Source organism: Mesoplodon densirostris, chromosome 2 (genome assembly GCF_025265405.1).
Source record: "Mesoplodon densirostris isolate mMesDen1 chromosome 2, mMesDen1 primary haplotype, whole genome shotgun sequence".
Lineage (NCBI taxonomy): Eukaryota > Metazoa > Chordata > Mammalia > Artiodactyla > Ziphiidae > Mesoplodon > Mesoplodon densirostris.
In genome coordinates, this window is record NC_082662.1 from 173457643 (window position 1) to 173483340 (window position 25698).

At 46.5% G+C, this 25698-nt stretch overlaps 1 protein-coding gene across 2 annotated transcripts in view; it reads left to right on the forward strand.

The window, feature by feature from the left end:
* The first annotated feature begins 557 nt into the window (after positions 1-557).
* DUSP10 (dual specificity phosphatase 10) overlaps positions 558-25698 on the forward strand; it is a 40891-nt gene continuing 15750 nt past the window's right edge. Inside the window, exons 1-2 of one of the 2 annotated variants that reach the window (XM_060091417.1) lie at positions 558-646; positions 4196-5052. In XM_060091417.1, coding sequence (XP_059947400.1) covers positions 4239-5052 — 814 coding nt within the window. In that variant the 5' untranslated portion in view covers positions 558-646; positions 4196-4238. Of the gene's footprint in view, positions 647-1873; positions 1986-4195; positions 5053-25698 lie in introns of those variants that run through there. The other variant, XM_060091416.1, reaches the window with a different exon arrangement.

Here is a 25698-nt window from a genome sequence, read left to right on the forward strand (position 1 = left end):
ATATATGGGAAGATGAGAATATATATATATCCCCAGAGGTACCCAAAGGGATCTCTCAGCTCATTGAGCATAGCTGGTCAGCCGGCCAAGGTTTGGCATCTTCAGATTTCAGATCTGCACTTAAAGCCAATGACATGAATATGTCACTGCCACTTAGCTTGCTTATTAGGCTTGGATCCTGAAGTATGTCTCTAAACACCTTCAATCTGGTAAGAAGAAATCATAGTCAAAATATTCTCTAGCGCTCTCTGAGACAGGAGAGGGGGGAAAAGGAAAAAAAAAAAGCTCTATTTCTTTAGGGTTCCTTGATGCAAACTCTCTGCAGTTCATCTCATCTCCACTTCTTTTCGTACCCCAAGACTTTCCCGCAGTTTCCCTGATATTTTCCTGATGATGCACAGGCAGGCTCGCCATCCTCCCACCCCCTCTCCCCCGAGTCCAATCCCCTCTTCTGCCGCGCGCCTCAGACGGCGACCACTCCGGCGAAAGTCGCGAGAACCAAGAGGGGAGCGCCGCCTTCACGACGCTCCGCCGGCCACACTCAGTCGGTTATTTACTCAGCTCCGGCTCCTTTCCGCCAGCCGCGGCTGTTCCAGAAGCTCCGGGCAGGCGGTCCTCGGCTCGCTGGGGCCCTACGCGGTGGCCGGTAACTGCCGAGGCGCGCGGGGAAGGCGGGCTGCGGGCCGGTGGCGCGCGGCTCTGAGGAGCGGGGCGCGGAGACCCTGCAGGCGGGGTGGGAGAGGGGGCGCGGGCGGGCAGAGGGCCAGGCCTGGGTGGCGGGGCAGACGCGCTGCAGGCCCCGGGACGCCCGGCCTAGGGGGTGGCTCCTGTGCCGCCCCTCGGGGCGCGCCCCCCGTAGCTTCTGGCCCGGGTCCAGGCCGCCGCCTCCAAGCAGCCCTCCGCAGCCCTGCCTTCGTGCTACGGGTGGAGCCCTGGTAGGCAGGCGGGGAAAGCGGGGGCGTGACCGGGGCGCAGATGTAGGAGAGCCAGAGGGCGCCGCGCCACCTCCGCGCCGGGTAGCAGTAGGGCAGCCGGAGGGGCAGCGACATCTGCGGGCGGGCGGCCGACGCTTCCTGGCGGCGCGGGGCCGAGGGGGTGGCCCCGGAGGACTCGGGCCGCGACGAGGCTGGAGGGCCTCACTGCCCGTGGGCGGCCGGCCGGCTCGCCAGACGCCCCAGAGCCCAGGCCCCCAGCGCGTGGCCCCAAGCCGCGGACTGGAGAAGAAGCGACGCCCCTGGCCGCGTGCTCGCATGCATCCCCCCGCGCGGGTGGCTCGGCGACATCTGTGAATCTTGGGTTTATCAAGTCACGTCGAGCGACTCGGAGAACCTGTTTTTCCCGCTGGGGAGAGTGATCATTCTCGTTGCCACTTGCCTGTAGAAAGTTACTCCAACACGTTTGATCATCCGTCCAGAGTAAGAAGGGAAAAGAAATAGCGTGGTCTGTCCCGGGATGAGGGGACTTAGGGGGATCCCGCCAAGTGGGCAGAGCCAGTTTTAGCTGGAGCGGCGAGTCCAGCCCATTGACAATCCAGCTCCGGAAAGGGTTAACTGCATCCTGCCGGTTCGGTTTACATGTAAATAGAGAGCAGCTGCTCCGCGCGGGCCCCTGTTGGCCCTTTTAAGTTTTTGATTGGTTGCCAATGACATCACCGCCCGTGTTATAACACTGTGGACCCAAAGCGGCGTCGGATAAACCCTCCTTAAGGAGGCAAGGCCACGCCCTGGCTCCGCCCTCTCCAGCCACCCATTGGCCGCGAGCTGCTGCGAAGTAGCGGTTAGCTTTCTCTGGATTTCTATTGGTCCAACGCGCCGTCGGTCGGCAGCCGGCCCGCCCCCTCAGAACCTTACATTTACAGTGTAGCAAAAGAGAAAGTAACTATGTTGCTGCTGGAGATCAATGAAGCCAAGTGAATGAGGGCTGAATGTGCGAATCCACAGCCGAAGCGGAGCGCCAGATAGTGGAGGGTTACACTTATTTATGAAGTAAGTGGAAGTCACCGTGGCTACTCCTGAGAGCCCGGGAGTGTAAGGCGGTGTGAGTGTGAGTGAGTATGTGCGTGAGTGTGTGTGTGTGTGTGTGGTGTGTGTGTTGCGATGCTCACGGAAGAGCCACAGCAGGTGAGGTTAAAGGGTTCCGGCTGTTGGCTCACGCTGCCCTGTGCGTTTACTCTCTCTGCAGTCTACTTAGATTGGGGGCGAGGAAAAAATGAGGTTTGTTGGGACGCTTTGCGGCAGTTTTAAATGCCAGGGACTTGTTAGTGCGCTATGTTGCGAAGGGGGATGTTAAGTTCCCCAGGAGTGGGGAAGGAGCATTCTCTAACCACTTCGTTTTCTTTCCAGCCCCTGACTAGAGGTGGAGGACGACTAGCGAGGGAGAGGGGATAGCTCAGTATTTCTCTGGGAGGTTTCCTAGGCTAGTCTGGATGGTTTCACGGGCAATATATATTTACGCCCGACCCTCTGCTGCAGGGATGCAGATCTCCTTATACACTCCGCGCGTGTGTGTGAGAGAGAGTGTGTGTGCGCCGCGCACTCCGTGTGGAGGTGGGGGTCCCAGCTTGTGTCTCCGTGAACACGCTCATGCGTCCCTTTCAAGGGAAATGGACTGTTGATCCTGGGAAGTACCCTACCAGGTAACACAATAGCAAAGACTTTCACTGCTTGGTCCAGCTGGGAAACAGTTATAGCTTCTGGAATAGTACTTGCTCTTCAAAAAATACTACGCAAGGGAGGGAGGGAGGGAGGGAGGGAAGGAGGGAGGGAGGGAGGGAGGGCAAGGGAGGGAAGAAGGGAGGGAAGAAAAGAGGAAGGGGGGAGAAAAGGGGTTGGATCCTTCTTGTCCATCCAAAAGTGGTGAGAGAAAGCTGAGTCGGTGGCGATCTGTGGATGTGATAGGTGCGTGCCCCTGTGTGTGTGAACGTGTGGATTCTGCCTGTGACACTTTGGCTCTGTGTCAGAGAGGGGTGACAGTCCTGTGTAGAGGGATGTTCGATGACATTTTCCCAGACAGCTCTTAAAGTTCGTTTAGATGAGCTACTCTTGCATGGGGTTTGGGTTCTTTTCTGTGTGTATGTCTAATAGGAGAGGAACCATCAGAGCCTGGGTGTGGAGTGCCCCGTGCCTACGGGGAGGAAGCAACTGTCCCTTTGCACGCGCCCTCTCATGAGACAGGAGGTAGACCCCTGAGCAACTCTTTACTTCCCACAAGGACGGGCTCATTGGGAAGTCTTCTTAATGAATCCATCCTCTTGAAGAGGGGGGATATCTGTGTGGGATTGAAAGATGATGCATAGCGTCTGCCTCCCATTGAGAAGATCTCTAGGATGTGCCTGTGGGGAAAGAAGGAGGGAGGAGAGTTGAAGTGGTCCTTTTCTTAAAGGCAGAAGTGGAGGGGTGGTGCAGCAAGGGAGCCATCCAAGGGATGGATCTGCCAGAGTTGGGGTTTCCACACCTGGCTCCTTGGCTTGAGGCTTCATTCTAGGAGACTAGTTTGTGATGAAAGAGGAAATGCAGATTACTTTATAAGAGGCTAATTGGAAACATGGGAGGTTTTAATATGACTTTGTTGTGCTTTTCAAAGGACTCAGTAGAATGGAAAGTAAGAATAGCTGGCAGTTAAAGAGATTCACTTAGGGGGATGCTTTCATTTTGACGTGCAGAAAGTTGACATCCGCCCCTGATGTATATTTAGCTGCCGTATATTCCCGTGAGCCATGCCAGCACTCTTGGTCATTCCTTTGCCTTTGCAGTGGGTGAAGGAATTACATGGAAAGTACGCACGGGTGGACGCATGGGTCTTTCTCAGACGGTTGCATTATACTTCTGCCCAGGAGATGAGGCCCAGAAGAGTTGCCTCTTAAGAGCCTTCCCTTCTGTCTTCGGCTTTTCTAATTCTTTGTGCTTTTACCTTTTCTCAGGCTGAATTTGGATGCGGGTCCGTGACAGGTTGTGCATCAACATGTGCATAGACTTTACACCTAACCTGAGACTTATAGCAAGAACTGGGGGGTCCTCAGGTTTGCCTCCTCTCTGAATCCATAGCAAGGAGCTTCAGGCTTTGAGAGTGACAGGATAAAGGGCCCTTAGGACGACTTTGCTCAGAGGGATGCAAAGCCCCTTCCTAGGGATTGGGTTCGACTGCCTTGTGTGTTACATGACTTTATTCTTTCTCTCCCCCCTCCCCTTCTTTACAGACTGTCTTGAGTTCTTCTTGAATTGCCAGTTCTCAGCCTCCTCATGCCTCCGTCTCCTTTAGACGACAGGGTAGTGGTGGCACTGTCTAGGCCTGTACGACCTCAGGATCTCAACCTTTGTTTAGACTCTAGCTACCTTGGCTCTGCCGCCCCTGGCAGGACCAGCCACCCTCCTGTCATCGCCACCACCGTTGTGTCCCTAAAGGCTGCGAATCTGACGTATATGCCCTCATCCAGCGGCTCTGCCCGCTCCCTGAATTGTGGATGCAGCAGTGCCAGCTGCTGCACTGTGGCAACCTACGACAAGGACAATCAGGCCCCAACCCAAGCCGTTCCCGCCGGCACCACCACCACCACCACCATTGGAAGCTCTACCACCTGCCCGGCCAACCAGATGGTCAACAACAGCGAGAACGCAGGCTCTCTAAGTCCATCAGGTGGGGTGGGCAGCCCTGTGTCGGGAACCCCCAAGCAGCTAGCCAGCATCAAAATAATCTACCCCAATGACTTGGCAAAGAAGATGACCAAATGCAGCAAGAGTCACCTGCCGAGCCAGGGCCCTGTCATCATTGATTGCCGGCCCTTCATGGAGTACAACAAGAGTCACATCCAAGGAGCTGTCCACATCAACTGTGCCGATAAGATCAGCCGGCGGAGACTGCAGCAGGGCAAGATCACTGTCTTAGACTTGATTTCCTGTAGGGAAGGCAAGGACTCTTTCAAGAGGATCTTTTCCAAAGAAATTATAGTTTATGATGAGAATACCAATGAACCGAGCCGAGTGATGCCCTCCCAGCCACTGCATGTAGTTCTCGAGTCCCTGAAGAGAGAAGGCAAAGAACCTCTGGTGTTGAAAGGTAATGCCCCCACCCCCTTCCCGAGTGCAGTCCTGGTAAGCCTGCGGTCACTCTGGGTTTTCTCTTAGAAGTAACAGCATCCTCCTGCAAAAAAACAAAACAAAACAGAATTGCCTTTCTTCTTCTTGTCTTCCCTTCCGAGCCCTGTCAATTATTTTGGGGTTGGGAGAGAAACCCAGCAGCCTGGAACTGAAAGCCAGAAGATTTGGGCTCTGGTCTCGATTCACCTTCTCATTTGCATTGTGCAAGTCATTTCCCCTCTTGGAGACCGTTTTCTCCTCTTTCTCTAAAGGGGCTTTATGACACCAGATGGCATCTCCAGTCATGCCTGGTCTGGTAGTTCTAGTCCAGTCAAACTGGCTGGAAAGTTCTTGTCTCTCAGACTTAATCAAAGTTGATGGAACAGAGGAAACCGCAACTGTGGTGAACTACAAGTAAACCTCCAGGTACCAGTTTTTTTGTGGGAAGTGCTTCCTCTTTCTCACCACTCTGAAAGTGACCTTCAGGAAGGGCAGAGAGCCTTATTCGAAGGTCCCTCAGAAAGTATAAGTTCACCCCAAACATCCGTTCCTCTGCCAAAGCTTCAAGGGACAGAGTCATTTTTATGAAATACTCCCCATCCCCCCATCGTTCCTTCTGGCGTCACCTGACGACCGTTGGCATCATGGCTCCTCCCAAGATGGGGTGGCGGGTCACTTGCCCCACTGAGCACAGAATAACTGGCAGGTCAGTGTCGCTGAGCCCTGGCAGCAGGAATTAATTGCTCCCTGGTCTCTGGGCTCTTTCCACACAGCATTGCATAACCTAGTAGTGGAGCCCACATCCTGTATCCAACCCAGGTGTGCTTCTTTGCCCTTGGATGCCATCCTTTGGGGCACTGCACACCACGCTTCATCTTCGGTGTCTTCTGTCAGGGGGTAGTGGTGGTAGTGAGAGACAGGCATCTTATTTCTTCTCTTCCCAAGTGTGTTGAGTCAAGGCATACAGTCTGGGCCACATCACCAGCCAGTCTCGTGCTGTGTGTGGACCAAAGACGTCGCTGGGTTCCCTTGAACACCTTGCATATTTAAATTGCAACAGGCCATTGGGCTGAGCAAGTTAGTAGTTTTGCCTCTGTGGGCCAGCTCTGCCATTCTTCTTCTTGTCTTCCCAATGGTGCATTCTGCCTTTTGTTAAGCAGTGTTCTTAGAAATACAGTTCTGAATGTCTTTGACCTCATCCCCTCTGCTCACCTTTACTGCCCTCGAACCTGCTCTTGTTGGGCTCAGCTAGCACAAAGGTATGGCTTTCCTTGGGCTGGTGGGCCCTCAGGAAAAGGAGAACATTATGGAAGTTGCATCCAGAGAGTTCCCAGCAGCTCCCAGGTATTTTTTTTTTGTTGCTGCTGATGGGTTTTCTTGGGGTTACAGATATGCTCAGATTTCCTCTGTGTACCCCTGTATTTTTATTGTTTTGTATTCTTGTTTGGCTGACTTTGAGTGATTCCCAGTAGGTTTACCCAGCTAGCGTTCTGTCCCCGTGATCTTGGCTTGTCTCATCTTTTTTGGATGAGAAAATACAGTCTACAAACTTCCCATTTGTAATAGTTTGTCTTGGGGAGCCAAGAAGGGGAGAACCAATGCAATGATCTTGAGGGTGGTCTCTTGCTCATGTAGAGTAGATGTCATTGAGGGAAAGCAGACCTTTTGTGTCTGTATGACCTGAGGACAGGCATCAAATAATCCACATGAAGATGACCCTGGACATGAACATAGGGTGATTAGGAAGAGGTGGAGATTCTACCCTCTACTTTGCAGTGGGCATTGCTGTGTATGAGTGTGGCTTGTCAATCACTGGGCAATGAATCTCCTAGGTGTTACTGATCAAAGTGGGGTTCCTTTCCCCCTCTCCGGTGGATGCAGCTGAGAGCTTGGGCAGCCCGCACTTGTTCCTCAGTGTCAGTGAGGAAGATTGCCTCAATGGGGCGGGGCTGGACATGCTGCTGACATCACCACTGGGTGCCTGGGAGGCCGCTGTGAGGACTCATCATTTTCGGGTTGGTGAGACACAGCGGCGGTCGACCTGGAAGACGCACTGGTGGTAGAGGTTGGATTATTTGTAGTTTGGGGGGCTCTTTCTTCAAATATCTGGGAATTTTGTTGAATATATGTAGTTCAGGAGCAAAAGGGTCAGTAATCTACTTTATTATTTTTGTCATTATTATTTTGGTCTCTTTTGGGGGAATGGCCTAAAATTGGGACCACGATGGGAAGGAAGGGAAAGAGATTGATATTCGAATGCCCCTAGCTACCCTTTCATCTGGGTAAACCAAAGGTTAATACCATAGCACCACTGAGGTGAAAAGTGGGGTGGGCGTCTCTCAGAAGGCATAGCCAGCAACTTCTCCTAGGTTCTTGAGTGGGTCAAGCAGACCATTCTGGTCTGGCTTCTCTGCTGAGGTTTATTTTAGTAACCCCCTCCATTAGTGATGTAAGATTTTATTTTAGCAGGAGTGGTGGTGGTACCATTTTGGAATGAGTGAGTTTTGAAGGGTAGATATGGGGTGGGGGTAGTTAGAATCGAAGGTCGAAACTTCTAAGGCTTCATTAATTTATTTTCAGAGATTTCAGTATAATCTCGGGTAATTTATGGCTGACCCATCTGATTCTCTGGTTTATGTTTGTAAACACCGGTTGCTACCCTCCCTGTCCAAGTTTTATGTCCCCCTCTTTCAATGCCATGTTCTCCATTTTTGGTGCTGCCTGTCAAGTAGAGCGGCTGCTCAGATACCATTTTAGTAATGCTGTGTCAGGTTGGGAAGAAACTGATCAGAGGCGCAGAAGCCCCTGGGATTAAGTTACTATTCTAATTTACAGTCCCGTCCCTGTTGTGACCTATGTCTGAATCTGTGTTTTATTCTCATCTTCCGAAGAATAAATGGCATCAGACCTGTGCTTCTATTCAACCTGGCAAAAATTGATCCAAATGAATAAATATTTAGAGACCTGCAAAGTCTTTGAAAGAATTACAAGCTGTTTTACACAAAGTTGAGGCTTAATGTGATTACTCACCCAACTCAATAAGGAGGCTAGACAGTTCTGGGTTTTTCAGAATGAGAGCTACCATCTTTGCTATGATGTTTATAAGGCTCCCTTTCTTTTTATCAAGGCTGTGTTCAGGGAAATAATTTGTCCTTTACCTATGTAGGAAAGGATAGTCTACTATCACCTCCTCTTTAAAGACAGTCTATGCCTTTAACATTGTTATTATGAAGTATTTCAAATATAGAGAAACATAGAAAAGCGTATCATGGGCACCCATATACCTAGTACCCAGATTAAACAATTATTAACACTTTCCCTATTTGCTGTCTCTTCTTTTCTTGGTTGTTGAAAGATTTTAGAGTACAGACAATATTTGACTGTATTTCAATATGTTTCAGGTTTAAACTTAATATTTTCAAATTAAGAAGGCTGGGAATATTGTATCGTATAGTATGGACAGCATTTTCACTCCTAAACCCTGGTGTCATGTGCCCATTGTTGAGAGATTTTCCAGCTTGAAATTCCACTCTGACTAACTGGCTCTCAGGTCTATGGAGAAGCGTCAACCCCCACCCCCCCAGAGTGGGAGGTTTCCAGGCACCTCCTTGGGGGTCTCTAGTGCTCCTCTTCCACGAGGGTCTGTCAGGGCCCGTGCCTGTACTTGCTCTGTGCTGTCACAAAACAAAGAGTGACTGATTGCTTCATCCTCCAGCAGGCCTGCCTCTGTATCAGAGACATTTATTGGGGGGAGGGAGGGAGAAGAGTGAGCATCAGTTCAGGAGGCTGATGTGTGGGGAAGATTCCATGACAGAGAGAGTGAGCTTCTTACGCTAGAAAACTTTCCTTCGCAGCTCCTGAAATGAGCAACATAGATGGCGCATGTTCCCATAGTCAAAAAGGGCTCTGAAGTAGACACTTGTAGGCAGTGCTGAGTCTGATGACAAGGTGAAGGTCTCTGCTCAGAAATCAGAGACCCTGGGGAAATATTCTTTCTCTTTCCTGCTTTGTTTTGTGAGGGGAACAAAAGTCTTCCTCTTGTCTGGCAGGGATGTTAGGAGGATTTTTTTTTTAAACAGGTGGAATAAGGGCATAATATATACTCACAAATGTGTTATTCTGAGCTTCTGTTGAATATCCAAACAGGCTGAATATTAGCCTTATAGCAAATGGTGGAGAGATTCAGGCAGGACTGGGGATCCAGCCTGTCTGGGCTCTAGTCTTGGCTCGCCCCTTACTAGCTCTGTGCCCTTGACTGATGGCTACTTCACTTACTTCCTTGCTTTCTTCATTTACCAAAAAGGATATAACAGGAGCTGTCTCATGGTGGTAGTTTAGATATTAAATGAATTAATGGGTACAAAGTGTCTAGAACAGTTCCTCATACAGGGTGAACACTCAGTACCTGTAGCTTAATATGATTACTGTTGGTCGAACAGAAATGATGGTATCAGTAAAAGTGCAATTTTAGCTCCTCTTCCAAAGGAGTGCAGATAACAAGCTAGGTATAGCTGTGTGTGTGTGTGTGTGTGTGTGTGTGTGTGTGTGTGTGTGTGTGGTGTTGCTAGGGCTTAAAAATAACTTGGTGACTGTTACCTAATTTAAGTAGCATACAGTTGGAGTGCCAAGTAATTACAAAGACGTGTTGGGTCAGGAGGCCAGAGTAATTTGGGCATATCCTCGAATTATTTATTTGTAGGGGAGTTTATAAAAACGTGATGATAAATCTGTCCAACGAATGTCCCATAACTAAATAATGAAAGTATAAAGCTATTAAGCGTTGCTTTTTCTGGCCTCTCATCAGGCTGATTTATTTTTGGAATAAGGATTGTAGTCTGACTATAAAAGGGGAGGTGGGAGGAGCGGGAGTGTGCTTCATCTTGAAAAGTTCTCAGAGCTTTGAGTTGTGATGAGATGGAAGGTGGAGGGAAAAGGAGGAAATGCATTGAAAGACCCTCTCATGTCTTTAAGTCTTGAACCCTCCCCTGAATTGGTTCACATTTGCCTATACCCTCTCTAAGCTTTTGGATGTACTATTCTGCTTCCTAACTGAAACTGAAAAGCTGTTCCCTGTTCACTGTGTGTTCAGCAGAGTGGCGTTTAGCTCACATACACCTGAGCTCCAATCGAGGCTTTTTCGGCTGACCAGCTAGAGGTGTCCTTAGGCAACTCAGGTTACCCCTCTGAGCCCGTTTCTCTTCAATGTACAACAGGGATAATTCCAACATCAAGGATGAACTCAGACAATGTAAATAGAGTGTCTGGCATGTAGATCGATCTCAGTAAATCAGGTCCCTGGGCTCTGCTCTCCTACCCGCCATGGCCTTTCAGAACTTCTTCCATAAGACTGGGTGGGGGGGCGGGAGGGGAATGGGCCCTTGTTCTGAGCACAGCACTAGGGCGCATGTTAAGTAGGAACCACTTGTCCTCAACCATTCAGATCAGTTAAGTTAACCATCTGGCTTCTCAAGGACAAGTTCAAGAAACTCCTCTCCTAGCAGCGGTAGATGATGCTTTTAGATGAGAAAAAGCCGGGTAGAGGAAGGGAGATTTGGCAAAATCACAGGAGCAGAAACACTCTCTACCACGCAGCCTTGTGGTGCCTGTGCTCTCAGGAGCTGGCGTGTGCCTCTGACCAGGAGCTGCCCCTGCTTCCTTCATCCCAGTGAAGGGCAGCCAGGCTCTCCCTGGCTCAGCATTGCTGAGGAGGAGTATGGGCATAGAAATGTGTTGCTTTGTAGTCCCTAGGCGATTGTTTTTTTAAAGATTTTTTTTTTTCTTGATATGGACCACTTTTAAAGTCTTTATTGAATGTGTCACAGTGTTGCTTCTGTTTTATGTTTTGGTTTTTTGGCCACAAGGCATGTGGGATCTTAGCTCCCCAACCAGGGATTGAACCTGCACCCCCTGCATCGGAAGGTGAAGTCTTAACCACTGGACCACCAGGGAAGTCCCGTCCCTAGGCAATTTAATTCTAGTAGGTAGATAAAGGTACACGGCACACAAGGGGCAGAAATTCTAATCCCAGGAGAGGTCATGTCACCTCTTCTGAACTCAGGTACCTCAGGTTTTAGAATAGGAAGGGGCCTTAGAGGTCACCTAGTCCAAGAGTCTTCACTGAAGGCTGTTCCTTGGAATCACCTGGGGCAATTTAAAACCTGGGATGCTCAGTTCCCACTTCCAGAGATTCTTATTAAACTGGTCTGGGGTCCAGCAGGAACATCAAGACTTTTAAAAGCTCCCAGGTGGGGCTTCCCTGGTGGCGCAGTGGTTGAGAGTCCGCCTGCCGATGCAGGGAACACGGGTTTGGGCCCCGGTCCGGGAAGATCCCACATGCCGCGGAGCGGCTGGGCCCATGAGCCATGGCCGCTGATCCTGCGCATCCGGAGCCTGTGCTCCGCAACGGGAGAGGCCACAACAGTGAGAGGCCCGCATACCACAAAAACAAAAACAAAAACAAAAACAAAACAAAACAAACAAACAAACAAAAGCTCCCAGGTGGTTCTAATGTGCAGCGAACTTTGGGAACCATCCATCTCGTCCAGTCTTCTCATTATGCAGTTACAGAATTGGGGCCTAGAGAGGTTTATGGCTCATCCAAGGTCACATGCATGATTAATTTCAGAGCCTTAGTGCAAAAAATAGGTCTTGCCAGGTTGATATGTTGATCATGTGTGTGTGCGTGTATTATTATCTAATGATAACAGTATCTATTGTATAGCATACAAAGTAAGCTAATATATTTAATCAATCATTTTGAGTATTGCTACCTTTTTTCTTGAATTTTGAGATTTCAGTCCAGAAGTATAAGGACCTAAGTCTTTTTTTCACTGTTGTGGCCTCTCCCGTTGCGGAGCACAGGCTCCGGATGCGCAGGCTCAGCGGCCATGGCTCACGGACCTAGCCGCTCCGCAGCATATGGGATCTTCCTGGACCGGGGCACGAACCCGTGTCCCCTGAATCGGCAAGCGGACTCTCAACCACTGCACCACCAGGGAAGCCCAGGACCTAAGTCTTTTGAAACCAGCAGACTCATGGTCCTGATATTTAACTGGATCATAGACATATGAGACAAATGTTAATGATGTTAATCCCATCTTCTAGGGAATTTAATGGTTTCAGGAAGAGCTGGAAAACATTTATCAAAATGAGCCCCTGTACCCAAGTGTTTCAGGTTTCTAGGGACTTTTGGGTCTGTTGGGTTCCACAGATGTACAGCCTTGTGGGTACAGGAGATTCATTCATTTTTTTTCAACAAATATTACTGAATGCCTTCTATGTGCTAGGCACTGGTCTTCAGGCTGAGGCATCTGCCATCATAACTCTGATACTCTAAATGTTAGAATGAGAGCATATATATGGACCAGGCTAGTATTCCAAATTCTTTCCACCTTGAAGATCATGTACCTGTTCGGATTCTTCAGCCTCTACTGCTATACAATCTTGTTTAGGGAGCAGTTTATCTTTAGGAAATATCATTCTCCTGGGAAGTACATGTTTGTGTGGCCTTTGGCTTTTTTCTTCTTCCTTTTTCCCTTTCAAGATAGAGTCTGGCCTTTTCTAAGCACATCGTGTGGGCAAACAGAATTTCTTTCTGAAGTCTTGATCCGAACAGAATTTTATTTTTTATTTGTTGGTTTTTTAATGGAAAAGGAAACATACATTCTGTCTCTGCCTCAAGAAGCTCAGGGCTGACAGGCCTCCTCTGTGCATTGGAGTGGAACTTTGTAATTTGAACCTCACTAATTTGGGACATGTTGCTGATAGAGACAAGACCTGTGTTTATTTTTCCCTGCATGCTCTCTATGAAAAGAGGACATGCTAAGCAAACAAACACTGTAAATGGTATTTCAAAGACAAGGTTTTGGCTAGCTTAGGAAAAAAAAAGAGTTTGAGAGTACAATTAAAAACCACTCTCAGGGACAGGGCTGGAATGAAAACACGAGTGTCTGTCATTTCGAAGCCTGTGCTATTTCCCCTAAACCATGTGGGTTTCTCTTGGGCAAATTTTCTGTGGCTATTATGTATCCATGTACTATATACTCTATATTAATATCATATAACCTTACTAATTCAGAAAAATGGGAGGGAAGAGAAAAGAATAAGTATGAACCACAGCCTGAATTTTATTGTAGAACATTTCAAAATATACATTTTATATTCATGTTGATGTAGTGTCCTTTCTAATTATGAAGTCTTTGACTCTAGATATTTTCATCCTAAGCTAAGAGGAAGGTCTTAGCATCCTTTTTCTCTCAGCCTATTGCCTGTATCATCTATTATTACTTAAAAGTTGGGGGGAATATATATATATATATACCACTCCCCCTGCCCCAACAAGACCCATATTTTATGGAACTTAAAGGAAAAGGAAACTTGAGCCTATGCTTTTGGATAAAGAAATGAGCTGTGCAGCTTGGTCTTTTCATATAAGATAAAGGCTATTACCCCGTGCTCCGCCTCTGGCAAAGGGCAAAATCACTATCAGGAAGAAAAGGTTTGCAGGTTCATCACATTATCCATCTCGCCTTAATGCTTTATTTGTGGTGAGGGCCCCCTCATCGTGTGTTTTGCCCCCCTAAGACTGGAATTTCATGGAAAGCAAAACAAAGCTAAACTCTTCCTAACAGAGGGTTTGGTTTTCTTTGTCTTCCCACCCGGTGGACCCCCGTCAGGCATCTGTTGCCCAATTCTCAATCAAGTAAATAGATGAAGCTGCCTGATCCAGGGGGCAGTGTCAGGCTGTCCTCCCCTTGAGGAGCGTACGCTTCTCCCGTTATGATGTGAGCTCAAGTGATTTTATTTTGTGTCCCTGGGTAAGGAGGCTGTCACCACTCTGTGGCAGAACATGACTGTCCAGTGCTTTACTACTTGATGCTTATTCTATGGGAGAAATACTCCCCCATTCTTTGCATCGTGGCCCCAGGGTCCACTACTCCTGGGCTAAATATCACCAGCTGTTTCTACTGGCAAGTGGGAAATAAAAACAGATTGGGGGGAGAGGAAGTAGGAACAGGGGTATAGAGGGAGCAGGGCGGTGTGAGGGCAGAGGGTCCTCTCAGAGGCAGAGGCAGCACCTTCCTGCTCTTGCACTGAAGTCCTGGGTTCCAGTTTTCAAGACGGTGAATTACTGTCATTAGTTATTACAGCGTGTTTGTGTCCCTCTTAAAATAATAAGATGAGACAGACTTCTAAGGGGAGCTTCCTTGATGGGATAGAGGACAGTTTCTTGGGTCTTGTATTTCCAATCTTACTAAATAGCATATTTTTATGATAAGATTTTTAAGAACGCTATGATGGTTCTCATGAAGTGATATTCTACTCTGACCGTGGAACACCATTTAATCACATATAACTACTCTGGGTCTGACCAACCTATCATCCTCAAAATTAGAAAATTAGTTTCCAGATAGTTTGGGGGAAAAAAATAAAAGCGATTGACTGCTTTCTATGCGCTGGGCATTGGGCTGTCACATACATGTCTTACTTAGCTCTCAGCACAACTTGTTGAGGGAGGTTTTCGATTCCCAGTTTTACAGAAGAGGAATCGGAGGAGGAGATTCAATATTTCTCCCCCCAGATTATTAACCAGTGAGTTGCAGAACAAGTATTAAAACCCAGTTCTAAGGATCTCAAAGGCCAAGTTCTTTCCAGGCTGGCCACATGTTTATTTACAAGTGCACTGTATATCTCATTCCTTAGGGTCACTTTGTGCTTTATCTACGAGGTGTCCTTGGTTACGATACTTAGCCCACTGCCCATTTTCTTGTATCTCCTCAACTGAAAATTCCAGTGCTAAGAGTGGCTGACTGTGTCCTCAACGAAGAGCTGGCTTTCCAATGACCTCACCCTGAATTATATCACGGCTTTTGGAAACTTCAAATTTTGGTCATGGCAGAGACTTTTAACTAGAGCAACCAATCAATGAAACAAATGTTTGAAACCCGCAACGATTATTTCTAGCATTTATGAAACGTTTGCTGTCTGAGTGGACTCTGTGCTCAGACCATTATGTCTCATGATGACATTCCAGTCTACATATGAGTGACTGAGACTCAGAGAGATCCAGGCACTTGTCAAGGTCACTCAGCTGGTACCTGGTAGCGACTGGGCATAGTGCTCTGAGGCTTCTGCTCCATGTATTTCCAATGTGGAGAACTTTAGAATGCTTTCTCCTAGTAGCCTGTGGATAGGAGAATGATGCTTCCTTCTTTTGCCCATATTAATATACTTCCTTTCTAGAGTGGGAAGTAGATAAGTGAGAAGGAAGACAGGTATGAACTTATATTTAGTGAATAAGAAGGAATGTCTGATGGGTATGTATGACTACATCCCAAAGACTCTAAGATCCAATGGTATTTGATTGCTTATGTTTTATAATCATTATCCATTCTATTAGTGTGGATAATATATTAAATATGGGGTTTCTTTTCCCCCTCAAGTGTGTGAAGAAAGAATTTCTAGTTGGTTATCATTACCTTTGGGAAAGTGAATTCTCTGGGATAAGTGAAAAAGAATGTTATCCAACTATTTATTAACTGTGGCTTTCATCTTCTGCTTTCCTCTCCTTATCTTTCTTCTTCCTCTCTATAGTCTAAGCCTCCAAATACAGCTCAGGTAATCTGGGAGTGTGGCAGGGACAGACGGTAGAGAAAGCATGATTAACACCCTTGAAGGATAGCAGGATGGACCCCTGGGAACCCTGTGCTTGAAGTAGTATTCATTCAGACAGATTATTGAGTATTTGTTTCAACTGTCCCATTTTACAGATATGGAAGCTGATTACTTACCCGAGAGCACATAAGTAGCTGGTAGCAGAACTGGCATAGAAGCCATGTTTCCTAACTCTCTGTACAGTAATTATCTTTTAAATCCCAGTGGGCGTATAATCCTTTGGTTTGAATTTGAGTTGTTATTAAATAAGCAAATCTTGTGGGTCCAAGTGTTTGGCCAGGTTGCTTCATGTTTTCTTTCCCTTCCCCTTTGTAACAAGGTGATTAAGTGACTTCTGATTTGCATTTGTATTCAGCTTTCCTATTAGAAATTTGTATCTTTTCTAGCAGAGGGAATATAGTAAATTAACAGCACAGATTCTAGAACCAGACTGCTGAGTTTGAATCCTAACTTCATCACTTATTAATAGCATGAAGTTGAGTGAAATGTTTGGTGTACCTCAGTTTTCCTATCCATAATAGGGAGGGTAATGACAATTTTCTCATGGGATTGAGGATTAAATTAGATAATTTGTATACAATGCCAGGCACATAATAGCTAACATATATTACAAATGTACCATAATTATATCATATATCTGCAATAAAAATTCATCACCATATATTTATCTCCAAGGGATAAATGAGTAATAGATACAGTCAAATGAATTGACATCACCACTGGTGCAATGTTAAGTAGAAACAACTCTTTGATGCTTGGTAGATTATTTTTTGTTTAAAGGTTTGGAAAAACCTAGTGTTTCTAGTGGGGTGCATAGATAACTACATAAGGACTTTTTTCTGAATCAGCACCATACTGGAAAATAATACTGTTTCTATGTAAGGAAATCTTATAAAATCAAGTGTTAGCAAAGACTCAATTATATACCCATTGTTGGACTATTAAGAAAATTTTAGAAAGAAAAATTACATGACATACTAATCTCCCTGACTGGCTTAGTTTCACTTTTACATATTCTCTGCATTCTTTACCCATATTTGTGCATATTTTGCAGAGTTTTTCATACAGAAACTGAAATTCATTTTCACTTTATATTCCAAGTACTTTTGCTTCCTGTATAGTCATCATAGGTTCTCTCTGAATGTTATAACGTGTCTTATTTTATGGGATGTATCACATTTTACTTAACACATTTGCCTGTTCATGAAGTTAAGATTGTTTCCAAGTTTTTGATATTGTAACCTCTGGAGGGAATCCCTTGTTTGGGAGCTTCTCTACTTTTCCACTGAGGAATGGACGCTCGGGGCCAGGCCCCTTGGGTTTATTTCCCACCTCCCCTAATCCCCGTTCATTTTTTCATTCCTGCTTTTCTCTTCAGAAAACAAGCTCCAACGCCCTACTTAAGTTATTGGTTTGTACGAAAGTCTTTATCTTTCATCACAGATCTTTGCACAAATTCCGATTGTGTGTGCAACACACATGCCCTAAGGCGTGTGCTGTAAATCTCCGGCTTCTGCATTGGTACGCAGAGTGAGGAAGTGTCGAGGCCCCATTCAGCACTATTAAAAACCAGAAGCTACTGTGGAAGTGAAGGATCTGGCAGGGCCAGTGCCACCTTGTTTCATAAATCTGAGTCACTCCCAGTTTGCTGCTGTTGATAAGATGCTTTGAAAGGGACAGCCTTGTGAATAACAACAGAGAGAGTTAGATTTTGTGAGGTGTTAAGAGGTGTTTGTGCCCCTACCCCTTTCCCCCCTTTTTTTAAACCCTGGGGTTTTAGTGCAGTGCTGAAGTCTTCTGAGTGCTTAAGCAGTCAGAAGAATACATCAGGATGGAGAGACTGTTCCCATTAGTTCTTTTTGCCAAATTAAGGTAAAATGCCCTTTAAATAGGAGCTAATTCTCTGACAGATAATTAGCTTGTCTTTCTTGATGAAGTATGTGAATTGGGTTGAGTTTGTTATCATTAATCTTGCATATTATGTAAAAATGCATTTGTCTGGCCTTATTAGGTGAATCTCTTCATTCCTACCTTAAGGGTGGCTTGGAACCTTCACCCTCGCTCCATTGAGAATGGACTGAATTAGATGAATGACAGGGCGATGGGCAGCTCTTGGTTATAAAAGTTGGGAGAAGCTGAAGGTGGGGGCACCAGTATTCAAAGAGACAGAGTTTACCTATTAATATCTGCATCTTTTTTTTTTTAAAAAAAGACACGTTGATTATGTTCTGGGTCCTGAGAATCAGATGCTACAAAGCTACCTGAATAATTACCTTGAAATCAATCTCCTGCTCATGACATTCTTCTGGATTTACAATGTGGAGCATTTTCCAGGAAGTGAAGAGTGGGGCGATTGGCAGGTGCACTTGCTGGTGTCTGGGCGGTGATGCTGGGAGGTGGCCTGAGGGGGAGCGGAGGGGCTGCTCAGTGACTTCATGAGTCAAAGCTCCTCCCTGAAGTTCTTCTTCCTCCCCACCCCCCAGCCATTCAGAGTTCCTTGAGACTCCCCATCTGGCTGCTTTCAGGGCTTCTTTTCCAATTGAAAGCTATTGTCCATGGTTACTCGATTTTGCCAGTATCAAAATGTGCGTTGGGGAGATGGAATTTGGGAATAAAAGAGCACACTGTGGATAATTCATCCAAGAGCCTCTCTCCTCCAAGTTGAAGTGTTTCTTTTCCAGAGAAGAGAATGTCTATTTGCTGTTCTGTGGGAGCTGCCTGACACACGGTTTAGAGCACCTTAGAGTTTAGGCCTTGGTCACTGCCTCTACACGTGTGTGCGCATGTGCACGCACACACATTTTAGGGAACATTTGTAAAATGGGCACTGAGCATTAACTCATTTAATGAAGATAACAGTAGTCACCTCTATCTGCAGCCGCTGCCCAATATAGTAGCCATGAGTCAACATGGGGCTTGAAATGAGATGAGTCCAAACTGAGGTGTGCTATATGTGTAAGATACGTACTGTATTTCAAAGACTCTGTACAAAAAAGAATGTAAGGTATTGCATTGATAATTGTTTTACTATTGATTACATATTGGAATGATGCTATTTTAGACAGGTTGAGCTAAGTAAAATATAAAAGTAATGTTAATTCTACCAGTTTCTTTTTCCTTTTTAAAGTGCAGCTAGGAGAAAAAGATTCGTTACATCGTAACTGGCATCATACTTCTCTTGAACGGTGCTGATCTCTGTATACTAATAACAGTATTATTATCTCTACTTTCTAGATGAGGAAACTGAGGCTCAGAGAGGTTAAGTAAATTCCCAAAGTCACACAGCAGAAAGTCAAACTCAGACCAGTCTCACTGAAGAGCCAATGTTCTCCCCCAGGACAGAACTGTTGTGTGATGCAGAATTTGTCTGGCTTTTGCCTTTGGTTGTTCCTGGGAGGTAACCTCTAGTTACACCTGAGCTTATGCTACTGTGAGATGATTTAGAACAGGGGTAGCTCATCAGAAAGACCGACAATGCGATTAGAGGGTGGCGGGTTTGTATTAGTCTGAGCTCCTCCTGGGAAGAAAGGGGGGCTGGAGATTGCGTTCAGTCACGTGACCAGTGGTTCAATCAATCATATCTACGTAATGAAGCTGCGATAAAAACTCAACACCAAGACTTCCTTAGTGGTGCAGTGGTTAAGAATCTGCCTGCCAATGCGGGGGACACGGGTTCAAGCCCTGGTCCAGGAAGATCCCACATGCCGCGGACCAACCAAGCCCATGCACCACAGCTACTGATCCTGGGCCACGAGCCACAACTACTGAAGTCCACGTGCCGCCAACTACTGAAGCCCATGCGCCTAGAGCCCGTGCTCAACAACAAGAGAAGCCACTGCAATGAGAAGCCGGCACACCGCTACGAAGAGTAGCCCCGCTCGCCACAACTAGAGAAAGCCCATGCTTAGCAACAGACCCAATACAGCCAAAAATAAATAAATAAATAAATAAATTAAAAGCAAACAAACAAACAAACAAAAAACTTAACACTGAGGCTGGGTTCAGCTTTCTGATTAATGAACACAACGGTGAGCTGAAAGGGTGATGAGTCCGTAGGACACAGAAGCTCCTGGTTCAGGACCCTCCCAGATCTTGCTCTGTGTGTCTCTTCATTTGCCTGGTCCTGATTTGTATCCTTTATAATAAAACCATAATAGCAAGGAGAGCTCTGCGAGTCATTCTAGTGAACTATCCAACCTGAGGGGGGTGTGGGAATCCCAGAATTTTTAGCCAATTGGTCAGAAGTGTGGGTCGCCTGGGAACCCCTGGACTTGTGGCTGGCGTCAGAAGTGAGGACAGTCTTGCTGGGGACCATGCCCTTAACTTGTGGAGTCTGTGCTGACTCTGTGTTGTTAGGGTCAGAGTTGCACTGAAGTTTTGCAAGAATAGACTGCCTTCCATGGAGATGTTTGTTTTAGGGGCACAGTGTTTGGGAAAGCAGAGTTCTGTATGTAGCTTAACTTGCTTGTTTCTCTACCCCACCATCCTGGGTGACAATGGCCAGTTATGCTCTAGACTTATAAAGTGACTCAGTCTTCCAGCAACTGCTTTTGCCCACTAGGCTTAGCCCAGAGACAGGGTAGCCTCTGACACCATCACGCCCAGAACCTTCCAGCCTGCAATTCTTGGGGTCCTCTCTGCTTCTTCATCTCCCAGAAGACACCACATGAGAGGTGGTGACATACATATGTTACATACAGCTTTGGTATCAGAAATTCTTTTTTTTTAATTTTTTTTAATTTTTGCGTACGCGGGCCTCTCACTGTTGTGGCCTCTCCCATTGCGGAGCACAGGCTCCGGATGCGCAGGCCCAGCGGCCATGGCTCACGGGCCCAGCCGCTCCGCGGCATGTGGGATCCTCCCGGACCGGGGCACGAACCCGCGTCCCCTGCATCGGCAGGCAGACTCTCAACCACTGCGCCACCAGGGAAGCCCCCCAGAGATTCTTAAATATTGGTGTTGGGATTAAATTCCTTATAGGAAACTGTTATAGGGTGATAATACGGGTAAGGAGTGGTTGTTTTCTTAAGTAGTTTGCAATGTCTAGAATCGCACTTTTGTCATACATGTCCTATTACATCTGCTAAACACTGTGTTCAGATCAACTGTTGTCTTTTCTTCGGCGGCTTTTGTTTGGATTTTTAAACCATCACCCCATGTGTTTTTATTTTTTGGTTTGTTTTCTCCTTCCCACTTAAAATAGACACTCTGTCTTCCCTGTGGTCCAGTAACCATTACCCTTCTTTTCCTGCTCAGGCCTGGCTCTTTTCCTGCCAGGCCCTCTTAGGTCACCAGCTCCTAGAAAGTGGACTCCTACGAGGGCATCCTGGGGCTGCCCGGGATGGCACATTTCTAAGAAGAGACAAACTTAAGCGGTGTAGTTATGGCAAAGGGAGATTCCTTTACCAATGAAAACCAGGAATGAAACAAAAAGGGTTCTAGAGTTGGAAAAGAGGTCTTTTGAAATGCCCAAGATGACTTGATTTCCACCTACTTGGGCCAGCTGGGCACTTTGCATACTGCCATTGTGCCAGGCTTGCTCTTGTCCACTAAAAAATTATTCACAACCTAAAGTTGAGAGTTATGTTTTATTCGGTGGAAATTTTTAGGACTTCGAGCCTGGGAGGCATCATCTTAAGTAACCCTGAGAGAACTGCTCCTAGGCAGTGTGTGTGGGCAGCGGGGTGGTGGTGGGGAAGCCAGAGCCAGGTTATGTAGAAGTTTTGCAACAAAGGGCCAGTAGTCCAAATGTCAAAAGATTATTGTTTGTTAAGGAAAACCAGCTATCCCAAGTTAAGGAATTTAGCGCCTTTCTATGCATGGGAAGGTGTAAGAGTCTGGGCTTATTGAAATCACTCCTTTCATATGCACCTCAGCTCTCTGGGACCAGGATCCTGTGTTTTCACATCCTGAGTTCCCTCAGGGCTCACCGGCTCCTGTTGGAGGGCTGCAGTCACTGATGACTGTGACATCCTTTGTTTACGGATATGGCAGGCAATCTTCCATTTCTCACTCTCCAGAACTGTTTGGCTTTAAGGTTGGGGACAGTTACCTCTTAGGTAACTGCCACTCTCAGTAACTGTGGGAGGTAAGTCCCAGTTTCTAAGAAGGATAGAATGGGTTTATCAGAACCAGCCAAAGAGGGACAGAAAACTGGGCATTCTCTTCTCACGCTGTGTCTCTGAGCATCTCACCTGCCGGAGGACCGGAGGCTCTGATGCCCCTTGTCTGTCTTTCAAGAACACCCATAATGTTACCCCTGTGGGAGAGCAAGGGCTGTAACCCTCTTTTGTAGAGAAGAGGGAAACTCCTGTGTCTGAAGAAAAAACCCTTAAGATGCAATTGTGTTTTAAAATGGACTCCGAGTTAAGTAACTTGCCCAAAGGTGCAGGGTTAGAGGGAGGGATAGGAGGACCCCAGAATTCATGATTTTAGAACCAGCCTCGTGTCCCTTCAACAGGAGGCAGACGAAATGGACCTGGGGGTGGTGAATGCACACTGTGTGAATCATCTATGTGTCACCACTCACCTTGTCTCAGTGAGCCGGCCAGCTAGCTGGGAGGGGGCCCAACCAGATCTTGCGTTTTGTACTCTCAGTACTGTCATCCCAGACCACGTTTAATGCTTAATAAATGTGTGTGGAAATGGACCGGGGGTCCCTCCCACTGTTCCCTGACATCTCGCAGACCGATTTCTCCCTACTAAGCCTCCTTTTCTTGTTCATGGCTCTTTCCGCGCATTCATCGTTTATATAGAATGTCCAAGGAGGAGGCATGGAGAGGGGAGAAAAGGTTAAAAGCCCACCAGGTAAGAATTGTCTTAGACCCCAGCCATCCTCGGGCTCGGCTATTTGTCAGTCCTGCAGACTCTTCTCCATGAGCCTTTCCGGCCCTCCTCCCCAGCCTTGGGAGTGACAGGGTTTCTGTGTCCTCACGCTAAACTCACCTGGCTGGCCCTGCACCTGTCCTACACAAGTCACAGCGGGGTGACATCATTTCAGGTATTCTATTTTTTTAATTTGTTTTATTCAAGTATAGTTGATTCACAATGTGTTAATTTCTGCTGTACAGGAAAATGATTCAGTTATACATATACATACATTCCTTTTCATATTCTTTTCCATTATGGTTTATCACAGGATATTCAGGGATTCCTAAAATGTGTCTTCTGCTGGGCCTTTTGCTAACTTTCCTCTATTGTTGCTTCATCTCTCCTTCTTTCTCCCATTTGATTTATCTTCAGAAACTATATATTATTTAAAAAAAATTTTTAATCTTCCAAATTCCTGGCATTATGCTGAGAAACACATAATACATACTTTATAGTGAACTGGCCCTTTCTCTTCTCATTCTAAAGCTCATTTAGTCTAGAAACATTTAATGAGGCCTAGTATACAAATCAGGTATAGCTGTAGGTCTAAACAGTCGTGAATCTTTACAATTTCTATTAATAGCTACCAGTATTAGCTCATTAAATCCTTGCAATGACTCTTATTGTTGCCTGTTGGTACTATTATTAGCTGTATTTTGCAAATGAGGAACCTTGGGTGCAAGAAGGCAAGGAGCTTTGCCGAGATCATACTGCTGGAAAAGTGTGGAGGCCGCCCGAGCCACAGGGCAGTGGTGCTGTATTTCGCCCAAGACAGACAACAGCTCGGCTTTCTTGGGATCCACATTTTAATAATAGCAATAAACGAGCGAAGAAATTAACAAGTGATTTCAGATAAGTGATCCGTGAAGACCACAAAACTTTAAAACTTCATGGTATAATGATAGAGATCTATGGGAGGGTAGATAAAGGGAAGACCTTTATAAGGCGATCCCATTTGATCTGAGGTCTGGATCACCTACTTGAGGACCTCGGGGAAGGGAGTTCCAGGAAGAGGGAGCAGCACGTGCAAAGGCCCTGAGGTGGGAGGCAGGCCCTCCCGGCCTCACATACCCTACGACAGCTGCTCTCATTCTTGCCCTTGTTCACCAATGTCCAGTTTATCCACACTGTGCTGAAGTTATAGAATGCTGGAATTGGGAGAAACTTAGAGGAACCAAACCTCTGATTTTCTAGAAGGGGCAAGAGGGGTCGCTAGCACCCAGTATAACTTCAGCGTAGAAAGAAGGGCTGTGTTCCAAGTCCTTGCTGTCAGGACTTCTGTCCCCCTGAGCAGTGTTAGTCATGGCTTCAATGGGATGTGGCTGGGAAGTCTGACGGTGCCAGATGTGGGGTGCATACCAGATCACCTCTCCGTTTCACATGTCCCAGGTTGAACCGACCATTACTTGGCTGGCCTTCCACTTAGTGTTAAGTCTACATTGACAGTATATAATCCCAGCTCACCTTCTCAGAGATGTACTGGCCTCCTGGTTGTTTTATCTTCCCTTTCATCCCAGAAGGTGGTCCACTACATGGGGACATGCTAGCTTTTGACCTGATGCAAACTGGTGTATCTCTCAGCACACAGAGGCCTAACCTGGCTTCAGGCTGACCTTTTCCAGCTCAGCCCTCATTCAGGGGTTGGACCATTGGGCATGGCTGTCTGGGTGAACCCCTGAGCTGGGAGAGCTCACGCCTGCTCTTTCTGGCAGTTTATCCTTAATGCTCAGACTTGCTTAGTATTCTTGCCAAATATAGAATTCAGTTCAGTGACTTGAGGAAGTTGTTGCTCTGCCTTTTGTGAACTGAAAACACTGGTTCAGTAAAACAACTCACAGTTTGATGTTGACACTTGATCCTTTCCCCTACCACTTCCTGAATTCCCTACGCCACAGCCCTTTGACCTCCAGATCATATGAAAACACATGGTCATAAAAGCTGTTTGTTTGGACATGGGGGTTTCATTCACAGCGAGTGGAGATGCACACACCATTTTTGGCTAGGCACTTCCATACGCGATTGTAGGGATGGAACCCACCCGGGCTTCACTTGTGTGACCTTGCCTTGCTTCCTGCCTTGCTTCCCCTCCTCTTGTCATAGACGTTTGTAGATGACCTTTTACGAATGTAACTTCCAATGGGAATGTTTCACAGTAGAAATATGCTCTCTCTTGAGGCTTGTTCTTGATATTTCTAGAGATTTATTTAATTGGACTCTACTTAAATCCCATTGGGAAACATACTTTTGCTGTGAAGTTGTAATGTGTTTAATTTGGGGTCTAAGATAAATGTTGGTCCTCGGGGGAGGTGGATTGTTAAGCAACAGTTTTCCTTTTGTACAGTGGGCTTGTTTAATGAATAGCTTTACTGGGCTTTCTTCTGTTTGTTTGTTTAGCAGTGCTTCATTACTTAAACTCAGGCACTGCAAAGCAAAGAATGTTTTCCCTCTCTTCAGAGAATTAAACAATAATGGGGACTATCTTCTTGAGCTCTTGGGGAAAATATGGCTTTGTGTTTTATAGCTCTCTCCTCCTGTTAACATTCTTCCCTCTCTAACCTTCCAGTATGATCTCATGGATTTTTTTCCCTTCCCTTAATCCGTCTTGATGGATTAGCCAGTATTGAGCTATTTAGTGAACAGAGGAGGTGAAGCCCTAACATGGTACTGAGTGGCCTCCCAAATACACAGAAGGTCTCCAGCTAAACTGTTTTTCAACCCAGGGAGATGCTGTAGGAAGGGCATAGGTCAATGCTGATCCATAAGGAGAGTATAAGTAATGAGGAGGCATGTGTCTTTGGGAAGAAGTGGGCTCCTCTGCTTGCAGCTGGCTTGTGGAACGAAGGTTCTGGAAGATTCCATGGGCTTGCTTCTTATGAGTATGCTGTCCCTTAGGCAACATCCCCATCTTGACCTTGGATGACTCCTGGCTTGATTTTGAGATATGGTACCCACTTGGGTTGGCTCCCAGGGGCCAGGTTCTCAGGCAATCCACAGCTTTGGGTGTGGTTCTTCAAAAGTAAGAATTATAATTTATCTTTTTAAAAAGTGAGCTATACTGGGAGTTAAAAGTAGTACTGTGTTA